The sequence below is a fragment of the Balaenoptera musculus genome, chromosome 2, assembly GCF_009873245.2.
Source record: "Balaenoptera musculus isolate JJ_BM4_2016_0621 chromosome 2, mBalMus1.pri.v3, whole genome shotgun sequence".
NCBI lineage: Eukaryota > Metazoa > Chordata > Mammalia > Artiodactyla > Balaenopteridae > Balaenoptera > Balaenoptera musculus.
In genome coordinates, this window is record NC_045786.1 from 109,069,375 (window position 1) to 109,086,402 (window position 17,028).

The 17,028-nt window shown below is 36.4% G+C and overlaps 1 protein-coding gene across 3 annotated transcripts in view; it reads left to right on the forward strand.

The window, feature by feature from the left end:
• NUBPL (nucleotide binding protein like) overlaps positions 1–17,028 on the forward strand; it is a 367,758-nt gene that overhangs the window by 79,019 nt on the left and 271,711 nt on the right. The window contains exons 1-3 of one of the 3 annotated variants that reach the window (XM_036842438.1): positions 10,989–11,111; positions 11,688–11,835; positions 15,312–15,346. In XM_036842438.1, coding sequence (XP_036698333.1) covers positions 11,004–11,111; positions 11,688–11,835; positions 15,312–15,346 — 291 coding nt within the window. In that variant the 5' untranslated portion in view covers positions 10,989–11,003. Of the gene's footprint in view, positions 1–10,988; positions 11,112–11,248; positions 11,334–11,687; positions 11,836–15,311; positions 15,347–17,028 lie in introns of those variants that run through there. The other 2 variants (XM_036842439.1, XM_036842440.1) reach the window with 2 other exon arrangements.

Here is a 17,028-nt window from a genome sequence, read left to right on the forward strand (position 1 = left end):
ATTTTTCAATTTTTTCTTTAATGGTTATTGTGTTCTATGACCCATCTAAGAAACTTTTGACTACTCCTAAGTCATGATTTTTATGTTTGGGTTTATGATCCACCTTGATGGTGTTTGGTGGGAGTCAGGGTTATGTGAGTACCATTGTTGAAAAGACATTCCTGATTGGATGCTTTGGCATCTTTCTGAAAAACAAAAAACTATAAGTGTGGATCTATTTCTGTTCTCTCTATTCTCTTTCATTGATCTATTTACTGAGCGTCATGCCCTTACTACACTGTTTCGATTACTGTAGTTTTAAGTCTTAAAGTCAGACGTCCTTCAATTTTGTTCTTTTTCAAGATGGTTTTGAGTATTTTAGGTCCTTTGAATTTCCATATAAATTTTAGAGTCAGCTTGGTAATTGTTGGGATTATGACCGGGATTTTTGTTAAATCTATACATCTTAGATATGATGAAAGAAATGTTTGATATTTTTAATCTGAGATTTTTAGGAATGGATGTCTCTATAGGTTGATGTATTTTAATACTTTGTCAAGAAAGAAAACAGGGTCTTCTATGATCCAGGCCAGAAGAGAACCTATAATAGTCTTTGTTTCTTCCATTTTGTATTGTTTACACAGAGGGACTTTGAACAATAATTTCCTAGGCAGTACCTGGGGATAGAGTTGCAGACTCTATGGAGCATGAAAAGTCAAGAATCTAGGTTCCAAAAGACAGAACAGAAACCATTTCCAAGATGAACTAATGATGCTAAATGTGAAAAATCCATGTATTATTCTGTGACTTATGTCCTATTTAAGGAAGGCAATAAACTGTGATTTTTCTTCTCTGTAGCATCTCTAAACTATTTTGCCTTGGTTTTTCTCAACATTATTTTAGGAAAAGTGAAACTTCACAACTTTGTTCTCTTCAATTCTTATTTTAATTCAATATGAGCTTGGGAGATAAATCTACAGATTATTTAGTTTAATCTCTTCATGTTGTATATGAAGTAATAGTTAAATGATTTGTTCAAGATCACTGAGCTAGTTAGTAGCAGAGTTCTGACAATATTCCAGGCTTTCCAACCTCTCTACTTCACTGATATTTACACTATGCTTTGCTGTCATAATAGCTAACCAGTGAATAATTCCTGAGCCCCTATAATGTGCCTAGCATTAGGCTATGTATAGATGATATAAATTATCATTATGATATAGCTCTGATCCTCAAATACCATAGAGTCCTGTGTAAGACAAGAAACAATTAGAAAACAGTAAAAGGCAATGTATAATAATGTTCCAAGTTGGATCAAATTTTGGATAAAATGCTATAAATGCATATAGAAGTAATACTGTGACTCATTTTAAATAAATCTGGCTGTGTTAGAGCAATATAGAACTGTAATTGAAAGCAGGTTGTACAAGAGAGATCTGAAACAGGCTAGCTGTATTAAAATGAATGCAATCAAATTGCACCTTAAATTCATGCTCTGTTAAATAAAATGTTAACAGTTGTTAAGAAGGTGAAGATTAATGCTTGATGAAATTATTAGAGAAGGCTTTATGGAAGAAGTAGGGTTTGAGACATAATTTCAAGGATTGATGGAATTATAAAGGGCAAAGGGGATTATAAACTATTATAATTGGGATACAAACACTATTTTAATGAAAATTTGAATACATTATAAATTAAAATGTAATTTTTTTTAAAATGTAATTTTAATGCAGTTCAAGAGAAGGCCATTAAATATCTTTATGGGTTTCTGAAATAAATTACTTTTAACTAAAGCTAATGAAGCCTAAATTTATATGAGAAGGTTAAAGGTGGAAAATGCCTACTGAATTAAGCAGTTGAGTAGAAATTTAGGTTTTTTCCTGTAGAGGTGGTGCTATTTTGCCTAGGTGCTTCTTCTATGACAGTTGGTCCAAATGGAATATTGTTTTTTCAACAATATTCCTTAAAGGTAATGAGAGACCTGTATTTCCATTTTGCTTTCAACAATTTGCCCTAAAAAAAATAAACTAACATCTCTGACTCCGTATTTCCTTATCTAGAAATGGGATTAATAATAACTTCACTGCCAACCTCATGGCAGTTGTGAAACCTGAACAGGATAATGTGTGTAAAAATGCTTTGGAATCTTTCAGATATAAGATATAAGATAAGATTCAGTAAGTAGTAAGAATTGTACAGATTATGGTCTAATGGAGATTCTATGAAGATATTTTTAGAGATAAATACTGTAGAATTCTCTGCAGCATTGACTTGGATTGTTTCCAAAGATTCTAATAAGCACTATGTATTATATTTTTCCTGGGGTGTAGATAACTATATACGTGTGCAGTATGATTAGTTGAATGCTTCATATGTACTGAATCATCTTTCATAAACTGGGCTGATTTACAACTATGCAGTTAGCTGTTATTTAGTGTCACTGGAAAATTCTTGTTTGTGTTACTTTTTATTTATACAATATGTACAAAAAATTGCTTTCTTCATATCTGTATCCACTCTGTAATGACCTATATAGGAAAAGAATCTGAAAAAGAGTGGCTATATGTATATGTATAACTGATTCACTTTGCTATACAGCAGACACTAAGACAACATTGTAAATGAACTATACTCCAATAAAAATTAATTAAAGAAAATAAAAAATCCACACACATACAAAAAGAAGTAAGTTCAGTTGTTACTAAGAAAAACAGATCTTGGTTTGTGATGTAAAGAGAGTCTTCAATTCACTGCCTCCATGTCCCTATTCTCTAGCATCTGATACTATAATCTTATTTTATGGGGTTTGATAATTAATATTATAAAAATTAATAAATTATCAGTGCTCAAATAACATTTAACTCTTGACAAATGTTCAGAATACACAAAGGACTTGATTTCTTAACAAAATATGCATATTTTTTCATATGGCAAAAAAGAATTGCCCTTTTATGTCAATTATATTTCAATTAAAAAAAAAAAAGAGAGGGACTTCCCTGGTGGCACAGTGGTTAAGAATCTGCCTGCCAATGCAGGGGACATGGGTTTGAGCCCTGGTCTGGGAAGATCCCACATGCCACAGAGCAACTAAGCCCCTGCGCCACAACTACTGAGCTCTAGAGCCCGCGAGCCACAACTACTGAAGCCGGCACGCCTAGATCCCGAGCTCCGCAACAAGAGAAGCCACTGCAATGAGAAGCCCGTGCAACACAATGAAGAGTGGCCCCCGCTCGATGCAACTAGAGAAAGCCCGCACGCAGCAACGAAGGCCCAACGCAGACAAAAACAATAAATAAAAAGAGAATCGCCTATAAGAAACCATACATTGACTATATTCTTATTTTTTTAATATTTCAATCTTTTCTTTGTGGATTACACATTTTTTAAAAATTTATTTTGCTTATTTGTTTATTTATTTGGCTGTGTGGGGTCTTTAGTTGCAGCGTGAGGGGTCTTTGTTGAGGCCTCCGGGATCTTTTGTTGATGCACGGGCTTCTCTCTACTTGTGGTGTGCGTGTTTTTCCTCTCTCTGGTTGTGGTGTGTGGGCTCCAGAGTGAATGGACTCTGTAGTTTGCACATGTGAGCTCTCTTGTTGAGGGTGTGAGCTCAGTAGTTGTGGCGGGTGGGCTTAGCTGCCCCACGGCATGTGGGATCTTAGTTCCCCAACCAGGGATCAAACCTGTGTCCCCTGCATTGGGAGGCAGATTCTTTACCACTGGACCACCAGGGAAGACCCCTTGACTATATTCTTACTGAAGTCTGGGTTACTGAGTAGTATTAGTTATCTATTGCTGTGTAACCAATTACCATGAACTTGGTGCCTTAAAACAACACATTTATTATCTCACAGTTTCTGTGGGTCAGAATTCTGGACACAATGTAACAGAGTCCTTTGCTTCATGATCTCTCACAAGGCTGCAATCAAGGGGTCAGCCAAGGCTTGAGCCTCATTTGAAAGCTCAACTGGTAAGGATCAACTTCCAGTCTCACGTGGTTGCTGGCAGAATTCAGTTCCTTGCAGGCTGTTTTCCTGAGAACCTCAGTTCTTTGCTGGCTGTCAGCTGTTCCTTTCCACGTGGCCTTCTCCATAGGCAGTTTACAACATGGCAGCTTGCTTCATCAGAGCCAGCCAGGAGGTCTCCTAGAAAGCTAGAAGTTACAATCTTATGTAAAGTAATCACAGAAGTGACATCCTATCGCCTTTGTTGTTTTCTATTGGTTAGAACAAGTTACGTGTCCTGCTCACACTCAAGGGGAGGGGATTACACAAGGGTGTGAATGCCAAGAGACAAGGATCATTTTGGCTATCTTAGAGTCTGTTGGAAAAGAACTGATTAATTTGACATATGACATAAGCTACAAAGAGAGACGCCCACTAAGAAATTGTACTCAATTAATTCTATAATCCAGAAGGAACTGGTGGGAATGGCTTAATAGAATTTTCCAGTTAGCAATAGAGTATCACAAACAAATAAAGGTAAACTACTAAGCACATTACTTTTTCTTTACTATTCTGCTCTTTCTCCAGTGCTGTCAGCTATGAAATGAGATAGCCTACATCAGACCCTGGAAAAGTGCTAAAGAGTTGTACTTCAGAAAAATGTTAGAGGAAAATACAATCATATATATATATACATATATATATATGTTTTAGCAGCGAATGGTATATTTCAGCAGCAAATGGTGTTGATTTTGTTATATTGATAAATGATTCTATTAAAAATGGCATTTTCAACAGCACATGCCAGCATGTTACCCCACAAAAATAGCTCGAGTTAAATAAAATAGTAATTCTTGGATATGATTAGAAATTCACAAAAGAGATTCAGTGTGGCATTAATGTAATAAGGTTGTTGACTTTGAGTAATGGACAAAACTTCACCAGGTAATTAAAAGAGCTCTTTGTATTCTTAACAAGTCAAAACAGCAGCTATTAAACAATTTAGAACAATTATGCACAAAATGAACATTTTCTGTGTAAAAACATTTTTATCTGTTTTGAAGACTAGCAAAGACTGGAAAGCCTAAGATGGGAGAGATTAGTAATTATCACTTCAGTGTTTGGATTGTTGAGTTATAGTGGATGGCCTCTATGACTGAGAATAAGTTCCTTAGCCTGAATGGGTGGTCAGGAAAATCCTATTTTGTTTTTATTTTTAAGCTGCAGAAGAAGATGCCATGGAAAATGGACCCAAATACTGCCTGTAAGGTTGGTTGGTATGAACTGGAGCATTTCCAGCATCTTAAGAGTTGTGTGGAAGGCTGAAGACAAAGATACACTTCCTATTTTTAAGTTTGCCAGTCTATCTTAGAGCACATTGATATTGTAACCCTTAATGTCGGTATTTCTGCTCTATTGCTCTAAATCAGACTATATTTTGAGACATTAGAGTGATTTGGTAGGAGTTCTTCACTTACATAAAAGGACTGAATAAATTTTGTGCCTGCAAAAATTTATTATGACATATCATGTGTAATATCTATGGTTAATAAATCCTAAATAGAAAAGGTCAATAAATGAATTGACAAGATTTGGTACTACAATGCCAAGTAGACTAAGATATTATGTAAGCCACATGATTATAGAGGACATTCTCACATTGTGGTCGCAGCTTAAAACAGGCAAAAATCTACATTATTTCCTTTTTCCTGAGGAAAATAGAACTTCACATTAGCTGAAGTGTAGGTTTGGTATCTTGACGGGGCTCTGCTTTGTCATTGTCCTTGGAATGTTCTCTAAAGTGCACAGGAAAATTCTCTTCTGAGTACAGAATGAAGTAATGTTTTAGCAAAGTCTTGTAGAAACTTATGTCTTCTCATCTCTAGTATGCAACTGAAGGGTAGGAAGGACAGGGCTGAAAAAATATAGGTTTGGTACTTGAAGAAAATGAAATAAAAAAGCAAAAGACTGGGAATACTAAGGCCCTGGGTATGACAAGTATTTGCCTGAGGTGACAAATACTTTTCCTAAATTCTGATAGTGTGGCTTCTATTTCAGGATAGGATCTTCTTTGAAGCTTTAAGCATTAAAAAGAGACTATATTCAGTTATAACATGAGCCCTTGACCTTTGTCCAAGGATTCAGTTCAGTCTTATAAATCAGAAATTCAAATGTCAAATCACCCATGATTTATCCTGCTTTGGATACTGGCATTTAGAAACCCATCCCGTCTCATTCTAGAGGTGGATTTTTAGTCATTTGGAGGCGTATTCCCAGATGCCCATCCAGTCTAAGAACATACAGGTTATCTCCCCCTCTTTTTGAAAGTTCACTTTATGCCACTTTGGTTTTATGAAAGGACCTACATAAGTACCTACTTTCACTAAATGAAAGAAATCTAAAGAGGATTTTTGCTTTTATGAAAAAAGGTGAAAAGTGAAAATAGCACTCAGCATTTGTTTTACAGCGAGTGGCTATGGAGGCAGTGCCCCCCTGAGCAGCGAGAGTGGCATCCCAAGCTCCTTCTCCGGGAACTATACTCAGCATCTCAGCATCAAGCTACAATAGCTTTGAGCTGTGTCTGTGAGCATCTGTGCTTTATCTTGATTTATTTTGTGCATCTGTTAGTAAGATGTGTCCTAAGATGATTGCTTCTTTGCCTTACACCATTTCAGCTTACAAAAGGTTTCATAGGAACTCTCTGTACATACATTTGCTTTGTGTAATTTTAAAAAATAAGAATGAGGAGCTTCTTTGACAGGACTACTTTATGTGAGCTGAGGTACTGAAAGGCCAGCAAAGTCTTCAATATGGGAAAATCCACAAACTTTCTAGACCAGGTTTCCTACAGAGAGACTGGCTCATTGGGAAGCTATTCTCCTAAGCAGAATTACTCTATATTTTAATGTGAACATTTGTATTAGATGTAGATAAAGCCAGTTTCATGCTTAGTCATGAATAGAGAGATTTGGAAACAAATCACACTATGGGGCAAAGTAGGGTCAATGAATGGGGTTGTCATTTAGACAAGTCCATAGATGGGGTGGGGTTTTCTTTTCAGCGAGCCCTTTGAACAGGATGAGAGGTTCGGTTGGGGACAGTCACCTTAAACTGAAGGAACTAGCACTAGTTTTCGAGCTTTATTTAGAATATTCAACAGAGACTGGAAACTGTCCACAACACCTTATTCTTCCTTAGTGAGTTGAGCAAAGGAATGAAACACTGAGGCAGTCCTGAGGCTTATGGGCAGGGAATAAGGCAGGGTCCTCATTTGTGGGTATCTGAACTTTCAGTGAGTCCTTGGTCACCTGAGGATATAAATATATACATACATATATGTATATATATATGGATATATATGTATTTTAGGGAGGGTAATCTAGCAGATACAAATACTTCCTTTCTAGAAAACAGTGTAAGATGTTACCCTACACATAGGAGACATACAAAACAATCCTCTTTGTTTTGATCAGTATTTGTAAAATTCTCTCAGGGTGGTAGAAACTTAATCTTGATAAGTACAGATTCCACCATAGATACCAGGGTTGTGTCTATGTAGTGTCCAGATGTCCACATGGTGATGTGAATTTAATCCTCAAGGTCCTTATCCATCCATACCAGCATCCATTGTGATGCCACACACTTAACCATGAAGATTGTTGCCAAGTCTTGACCATTTTCTTGACGTTAAGCTCTCTTTAAGGATCAGCTTTCTCTCAGCCAGTCCTGTGGCTCTTTGTAGGGGGCAAACCCTATGACGCTGCCTCAGGCTGTCTGCCTAAACACAACACTCAACCATTTTCATTCTGTGGTCCTGCCACTACACTGAGTTCTATCTGGGAATGGGGGCATTGATTTTGTTGTTCTTACATCCCCCAAACTGATTTGGGGCTTTCCTGTTCCCCTTCCTCACTGGGGCTGAATCTTGGGGGAGAGGTAGTAAAAGTTATGGGGTTCCTTCTTAGGAGCTGTAATAGGCACAGATTATTCTCACTTCAAATGAAAGAAATCCTAACCAACAGTGGTTTAAACAATTAATTATCTCACACAACAAGAGGTCTGGAGACACAGGCCAGGACTGGCATAGCAGCTTCACTATATAACCAGGAATTCATCTTCCTGCCATACTTCCACTTTGTTGCCCTCAGCTATTGGCTTTTGTCATTGTGTTTGTCACTATTGTGCTTGTCATGTCTGAATGACATGGGGAAGGGCTATATGAGGTACAAGGAATTATAGGGGGAAAATCTTCTATAAATGTTACAAAATATATCTCACCATGGTTACAAGTACACAGAAACCCACCCACATTAGGCCAAGGTAGAAAGAGAATTTGTTGGTTGGATGTAAGCGTATCTCATGGGCCTAAGGGTAGGAAGTATAGCTGAACTTCACTGTGGACCAGAAGCAGGAACTGGAAAGCTGTTATGAATCAGTACAGCTGTTGTCCCTTCTTTTTCTGGGCACATGATCTCTTATGGTCTGCTTTAGTTTTCTTTCTTGGCATTGGCTTTTTCTACTGCTCTGTGTACAAAGTAGAAAATGGTCACTTTAGCCTTATCAGTTCAAAGGCAAACTAAGATTGAGTAGCATCTCTTATGTTTTAAGTTCTCTGGGGAAAGAATATGATTGGTCCAATTTTGGTGGTATGTCAATCTTTAATCCAATCAGTGACCATGGGGATGGGGTCAAATGACTTAGCAGTTCTTAGGAACTAAGGGAGAATACTCTTGAGAAGGGGCCATGGGTGTGTGTGTGTGTGTGTGTGTGGCAGTGGTGGTTGGAGAAGAAACAATGGACAGCTCTACTACTCTCTTGATACCCTAATCTGCTGAAGGATAAATCAAATTAACCATTCATTCATTCTACAGACATTGGTCTCACTTGTTCTTCCCCTTATGCTCTCTCTCAGAGGGTCAGTACCGCTCATCTAGTTGCCTACATTATAAATTCTGTACAACCCAATAAGCAACACAATAGCTAACATTTATTGAATATGTGTACTATGTGATAGGCATTCGGTGTGCATTATTTTAAATTCAACCGCATAACAACTCTACAAATAGGTATTATCTATTTTATAGATAAGCAAAGTGAAATTTAGAGACGTTAAGTCAAGCTTTCAACATCTCTTTCGGATTATTGCAGTAACCTCCTGTCTCCCTGCCTCTGATCTGACCCCTCCTATCCTTTTTTCTGCCTGTCAATCATAGTGGTATTTCTAAAACACAAATCTGATCGTGCTGCTTTCCTGCTTAAAACCCTTCTATGGTTCCCTCAGGATAAAGTCCAAATTCCTTTGCATGATGTATAAAGCCTTTCATGATCTGGGTAGCTATCACCCTACCAATCTCTATCCTCATCTCTTTCAGTCTTGCACCTCACAGTCTATCCTCAAGCCACACAGATTATTTGCAGTTCTTAACAATTCATTTCTTACTTCTGCACAACAACCCTGTAGCCATTCTCCCTGCTGAATCCTACACATTACCCACACGCAGGATTAAGCTTAGATGTTACCCTATTCAGAAGCCTTCTCTGATTGAATTCAGTGCTCCTCCTTTATAATTTTGTATCACTCAGTGATTTTCTCCTATACTTATCACACCATACTGTAATCGTTTGTTAACTTATTCTGTCTCTTGCACTGGATTGTAAAGTCATTGAGTGGAAAGATTATGTCAGGTTTAGTATTGAAAACCCTAAGATTAGGGTAGTGCTTGGTGCATAATAGTTGCTCAATAAATATTTGTTAAATGAATGAATCTTTGGTAGAATTCTGGAAGAACTCGAAAAGCTACCTGGAGAGAAAGAGATATTCAGTATTTCTTGTTTAGCAAATGGATTATTCTGACAGCTATTTCCCTTTAGCCCTATTTTTTTGGCTTATAATTTATAAAAATTGAGCAGATGCAAATTTAAAAATTGATAAAATTAACTGTGAAAGCACATCACAAAATAATAAAATAAGAAAGTTATATAAAACAATAAGTAAGAGTGTTAAACCTAATGTAAGAAGACGAAAGCTGAATGAAGTGACAAAGTTGTGAGACTGGGGGAGGAAAAAGCAAGGAACTGAAAATTCTTTTCACTGCTTACTAAATTGAATGTGTATTGCTGGTAATATTTCATTTAATTCTTACAATAATTCTTTGAGGTTGATATGTTATGCCTGTATTAAAACTAAGGAAATGAAAGATCAGATTAGAGCAAAATAAACGGAATGATTACACAAGAAACTCTCTACAGATAAGCACATAAAAGAAATGAAAATCAACCTTAGAAAATATTGTGGAGAATATGCGAAGGTAAACCACTCTACACCCTAAATGATTCTTTTGCTGGGTCTGGGTTCCTGTATCAGCTTTCCAGCTTTCTCTCCTAAAGCGATTTCCTTCACTCTCACCTTCTTTGAATATAGGGATATGTCCTTCCTTTTACCTGGATGAATTCCATCTCCTTCCTCAAGCTTTGTCTCACTTAAGTTGCTTCTTGAGTGAAATTTGCTTCATTAGACTCGCTTTCTGATTTAGTTAAACTTTTTCGACCCTAGCAAAGCACCCCGACTTCTCTCTCAGAGAATTATCAGCAACACAGCAGTAAATGTCAACACAAAGCCGACTATTACTGTAGATCACTCAGGGGGAAAAAAAAAGATAAAATCCTTAACAGTGGCAGCGTTTAAGTGACTATATTCTGCGCTGTGACAACGCCTGGAGTCATTTTTAACTTCCACCATTTCCTACTTCTCAGTTGGGTCAGTTTTCTAAACTTTCTAAGTCTCTGTTTTCTTACCTATGAAAAGAGGATGCTAGTAAGAGTCTCCTACCTACCTACTCCAGAACTTCTGTGAGGGCCAAATTAGAGGAGGTACGTGAAAATGCTTCACAAACATTTGGTAAAACGCTGTAAGATGTTTGTACCTGGCTACAGACGAGATCACGACAAGTTGTATTCCTGGGTTGAAGAAACTCAAAGGAGGCTAGTCGTTAAGGAGAGGAAGCCGAGCGTTGCCATGTGACGTCATCACCCAGCGCTTGCCGCGACGGTTTCCGGGTTGGGCTCAAGGCAGCATTCTGCGTCATGGGGACTTGGCAGCGTTTGCTGCTTTTTCGGGGGGCGTCGCTTCGGGGCTACGGCGGGGCCTATGTGCCGCTTGGGGGAAGCCGAGTGTTGGTTTGGGGGCGCCAGGTCCGTGGTGCTGCAGAGCAGGTGGAGGCGGGCGGGTCCGCGACGCTGGGGCGCCAGGGCTGCGGGTGCTCTGCAATTGCCTCTTGCCGAGGACTCGCTTCAGTGCCTCGTGGGCACCCGCCCACTTGGCGGCTCAGTGAGACCCCAGTTCTGGACGTCCCCACTTTCCACGCGGGCCCCCAGTGGGACCAGGCCGAGGCTTAGAGGGGCGTAAAATAGATGGTTAGAACATGGATGTGTGACTTGCACTTGCTTTCTTAGTGTTGGTTTATTTAGAAAATAGGTTAAAGAGAAGGAAAACACGTGGAGGATTTAACTCCGGAAAGAGGCAGCTCATTTACTTTCCATTTTTAACGTCTGCGTATCCTGGCAAATAAATTTCAGTTTTAACAATGTGTCTCTGCAATTGTGATCAATAGCAATAGGTAAATAACACTAAAGGCCTAAATAGTGGAGATGAGCAGAATTAGAGTAGAAAAGAAAGCCCTGTTAATTGCAAATACCGAATTGTTTTTACTTTTACAGCGTGATAATGGAGATGGCTTGTTTTAAAACTGTTTTTTTTTTCTTCTTAAGTTCTCTGGTGCTGAGAGTGAGACCCTAAAACAAAGAAGAACACAAATCATGTCTCGAGGACTTCCAAAGCAGAAACCAATAGACGGTGTTAAGCAAGTTATAGTTGTGGCTTCTGGAAAGGGTGGAGTTGGAAAGTCTACTACAGCAGGTATTATAGGATATTAATTCTCATCTTGATTAGGACTTTATGCCAACTGGCAAGTGCACAATATTAAAATTATAGTTTTGTTCTTAAAAAAGTATTTGTGAAGTTCCTAACAGCTGCTTCCTTAGGATGAGGAGTTGGTAGTGATTGGAGCTTAGATTTTGGAGTTAGACAAAACTAGATAGGTAGCCAGGTCTTTGACTCCTTAACTGAGGAAAAGGTGGTCAGGTTGCCCATCACATCTTCAGTTTACTTAACTGTAAAATGGCAATGATTATAATCTTTTTCATAGGATGGTTATGCAAATTAATTAAACAAGCTAACTACTTAGCCCACTGTCTCATACATAGTAAGTACTCAATATTTGGTTGCTGTTATTATTAAACATTTAGTAAGTTTAACACTAAATTTATTTCTGTTCTTTGATGTTCTTTTCTAGTCTTTTTCAGTGTACGTATAGCTAAGTAGTTGCAATGAGATTGTTTACATTATTGTGGCTTATTTTCATTTAACCATAATATAATTTTCAGCATTTATAAAGTCAACATAGATCTAATATTTGAAAATGTTTAAATTATTTAAAATATCTTTTAAGCTTTGTATCTTTTATATTATACTGGAACAGAGAATTTTTTTTTTGGTGGCTTTTTAAAATTGATTATAGATTTCATTGTGACTGAAATGCTGCTTTCAGAACCCATAAAAGAAGTGCCCCCAGAAATAGAAGAGTTACCATCCAAGACTAATGACCAGGTATTCCCAGATGTTTTCAAAAGAAACTTTTTATTTCTAACAAAAATTTTCAGTGTAATAATGTAAAAAGGTAACTCCCCTCCTCCCAATTCAACTCAACAGAGGCAGCTTGTATTATTAATTTGGAGTCATAAAGCTCTCAAGTCTATTGTTGTCTCATTTAAAATTTTCAGTCATTTTAATAGGAATGGCTTAATTCAGGTCTTATCCAACCTATCTTTTTTGCAGTTGATTTAAAAGTAACCATCCTTATTATATTTCATTTTGTTAATTTTGGCACAGTTCTACACTGTTAAAGATCTTTTATGTATTTATGTATGTATCTTTTTTTTAGCTTTTGACTCAAATTTCTGCATTTTTTTTTTTACTTGAAGTGTAGCTGATGTACAATATTATATAAGTTTCAGGTGTACAACATAGTTTACAATTTTTAAAGGTTATAGCCCATTTATAGTTATTATAAAATATTGGATATATTCCCTGTGTTGTACAATTTTTCCTTGTAGCTTATTTATTTTATACATAGTAGTTTGTACCTCTTAATTACCTACTCCATCTTGCCCCGCCCCCCCTAAGATCTCTAAAACTTTTTTTTTTTTTTTCTCCTCAGATAGTAACCTAAAGTTGGGGCATATATGTACCTTAAAATTCCTTAGTTCCATTGAAACCACTGACATTTTCAAATAAAAAGGGCCAGGTACAGAGTTCTGTGACTTTCACTAGAGATCTTGTGTCTTGACTCAAAGCCATATTTGGTAATTCCTAGATGCAGCAGTTTTATAGTTGTACAACCAGCTACAAATCCAACTGTATAGTGTTATTAGCTCAGTTTTTTCCCATTTTGACCTGAATGTAATTGTGGAAGAGTTTTTCAGATGTTTTGAAGAAATTAAGATTTACTAAGTATTGTAGTTATGATAGACCCCTAATATACTATTTGATAGATACTATATTATTATTAAAAATAATTAGTTAGTGATTGTTCTTAATGAATTTATGCTATATCCTACACATTTTGGCTTTCTTTCCTAAGGACCTACAATCCACCTATGTGGTATTTTGTTTTTAAAATTTGGAAGCTCTTAGTTTTGGGTTCTAGAATCCACCTCTACTTGTGTTTTGAAAATTCAGAGTACATTTACCTGTATTCAGTGGTGTGAATCCTTTTGCAAGCTCTGTGTTTACTTGGACTGGTTAAAGATGGAAAGTGTTTTCATGATAATAGCCATAAGTTCTCTGGGTTTTGTGCAATATAATTTGTTGGGTCTGTAGGCTAGCACTTGTTTAAAACAAATTGTTTATTGTTTTTGGTTGTAAGATCGTCTGTTACCATGGAATGTGACAGCAGTTAGACAGGAAAATATATGAGAAAATGTACAGTGTTTGACACATAAGTGCTTCAGTAAGTGTCCCTTCCTTGCTTTTTTTTCTTTGTAAGCATCATACCACTTGTCCCAAATAATTGGCCTATATGGTTTCATAACAGCTCTATCTGCATACATAAGCCTTAGAAATAGATTATTTCTATGTTGGTATTCTATTTCTTTCCATTATATGTATTTATTCCTGTTCCAAACTATCTCAGAATACTTCCTATTTGAATATGTGTGCCGGAGATATTTTGGATTAAAATGATGACATTTGATTAATACAGACATGCTCTGTGATTCTATTGTGTAAATGCAGAAAGACCCTCACATTAAAATGAATTACTCTCTAAAAGTTTCTGCCTAAAAGTTGGATTATGTTTAACCTGAAATTCAGAATTATTTTATAATTTATAAAAATTAATTTGTCAAGTGCCGTGCCTTAGGCATAATACTTTAATACATATAGTATTTGATTTAATTCTCACAACAGTTATGAAATAGGACCTCATTTTATAGAGGAAGAAACAGACTTGGGGTAAAATATTCTACTCAAGATTATAAAACAGAGAGTGGTGAAACTGGGGTTTGAACCCGGTCTTCCTTGAAAGTTTATGCTCTTAAATACTTTAAAGGAAACAATATCGGCGTCATTTATAACACTGTTCTGTAAGGAATTGTGATCCACAGTATGAGGGTCTATTTATTTATCAGTTTTGGGAATGTGTTACTTTTGGACCTCTTTTTCATCTCAGATGTAGCATATCCTTATTGCTGGGCTAAAGGTGGTTTTGGGGACTACTGCTTTCCCCCTTTATGTGTTTGGGATTCACTAACAATAGGCACTTTTGGGAAAATGTTTCACTGCCTTGCCTTTTACCTTCCTCTTCCCTCTGCTCGCTGGTCCAACCTTTCATTTACGTGGGTATTTGTGAGTTAGATATTTGGAATTCCTGCATTACCAGCATTTATTTTTAAAAAGCAATAGGATCACATCCTTTTTTATTTATTAAAAAGTAGGTAATTTTTCTGCAAAATATATTTTTGAAAATAATTGAATGATATATACCATTAACATCATTTTAAAAAAACTTGGATTATTTAAACACAATTGTAACAGATGATAAATGGATTATTTAAAGTGATAATTTTGGGGCAGGCATCTACTGTTTATGTTGAAATGTTACTTTCTTTTTTGTGTTTTTTACTTTCTGTATTCTCTTCATGTCCTTGTTTTTTGTAATGGAGATATAGTAAAACTTTATTTGCCTTGGTTGTTACATTGAACATATTAAAAGACAAAATGAATTTTAGTAGAAGGAAAGTTACTAAATTTAATTACTTTTTTGTTTCTTACAGTGAACCTTGCACTTGCTTTATCAGTGAATGATTCGGTAGGTGTTTATTAATAGAAATACTAATTTATTAAAATGTTTTTTAAGGCAGTGATTAAGAGCATACTGATGTTTTTCATTTACTCTGTCTGGCATATAGTGTAGCTCTAGTCATTTGCATGTCTTTAAGGAACTCAAAAATCTTCCATAAGTACTGGTTATATTTAATAATGATGATGAAAATGGAAGGGGACCACTAGTCAAGGAATTCAGGCAGCCTCTAGAAGCTAGAGAAGGCAAGGAAATGGCTTTTTCCTTAGAGCCTCCAAAAGGTATGTAATCCTTTCAGCACCTTAATTCTAGCTCATTGAAACCTATTTGGAACTTCTGTGATAACTTCTTACAGTAGGAGTAGGAAACTGATACAGGAAGTCAATTTTCTTAGTTCTTAAATTTCTGAAGATGTATTTATTTTGCCCTAATATATGATAGTTTGACTAGATGTAGAATTCCAGGTTTACAATAATTTCCTCTCTGAACCTTGAAAACAATATTCCATTTTCTTCTAACATGCTAATGAGATGTCTGATGCTAGTCTGATTCATGTTGCTGTGTAATAACCTGTGTTTTTCCCTTTAAAGCTTTCAAGAGTTTTCTTTATGTCTTTTAAGTTTAGAAATGTCACAAATATGTGTCTGGTTGTTGGCTTTACATTTTTTTACCTGTTTGGAAATTGGCCAAGCAGTACAAGGCTTGAGTCTTTTTCAGCTTAGGGAAAATTTCTTCACTGATTACTTTTTGTAATGTGTTTGTTCTTTCTCCAGAAACCTATTAGGTAGATATTGACCCTTCGTGCTTGTTAATATTTTTCTCATATTTTCCATCTCTTTGTCTTTTGCTCTGTGTTTTGGAAGATGTCTTAGACCATTTTCCACACTGCTATATTGGGTTGTAGTTGTTATTTAGCCCTTCCAATTTTTAATTTTAATTTGGAAATGATATTTTTTCCAGTTTTCCAGAACTGTTTTATTTTCCAATTGCTATCCACTTAAAAAAAAAAAAAAGGTTGCACCATTCGTTTGAGTCTCTCTGAGGATGCTAATTAGAATTAATAAAAAATGTTCCTTTTAATGATCTCTATTTACTTAGCATGGTGGTTCTTATAATGTGGTCCTCAGACCAGCAGAATCAGCACCACCTGGGAACTTGTTAAACATACAAAATCTTGAGTCCCAGACCTCCTGAATCAGAAACCCTGAAGGTGGAGTCCTATAGTCTGTGTTTTAATCAGCCCTCTAGATAATTTTGATGCATGCTAAAGTTTCAGAACCATGGATGTAGAGTTTTTTAAAACTCTAAATTGCTAATGGCATCCTTTTTTGTTTTCCAGTGTGATTATATTTTTAATTTAGTTTTAAGCTATTTTTTCTCTTGTTTCAATGGGAATTTGGAAGAGAGATATTCGTGTATGATTAGGCAACCTTATTGAAATAAAAGCCAGTAATATATTTTTTTTCTTGGCTGCGCCCTGCAGCATGCGGGATCTTAGTTCCCCAACCAGGGATCGAACCGTTGCCCCCTGGAGTGGAAACTCAGAGTCCTAACCACTGGACCGCAAGGGAAGTCCCGCCAGTAATACTTTTTAAAAAATAGTTTTTATTAGAGTACTTAGTAATCTTGGAGAAGGGACCCCATCTTCCTTAAAGAAGGGAGGAAACAAGGAAAATCCAACGGATGAGAAG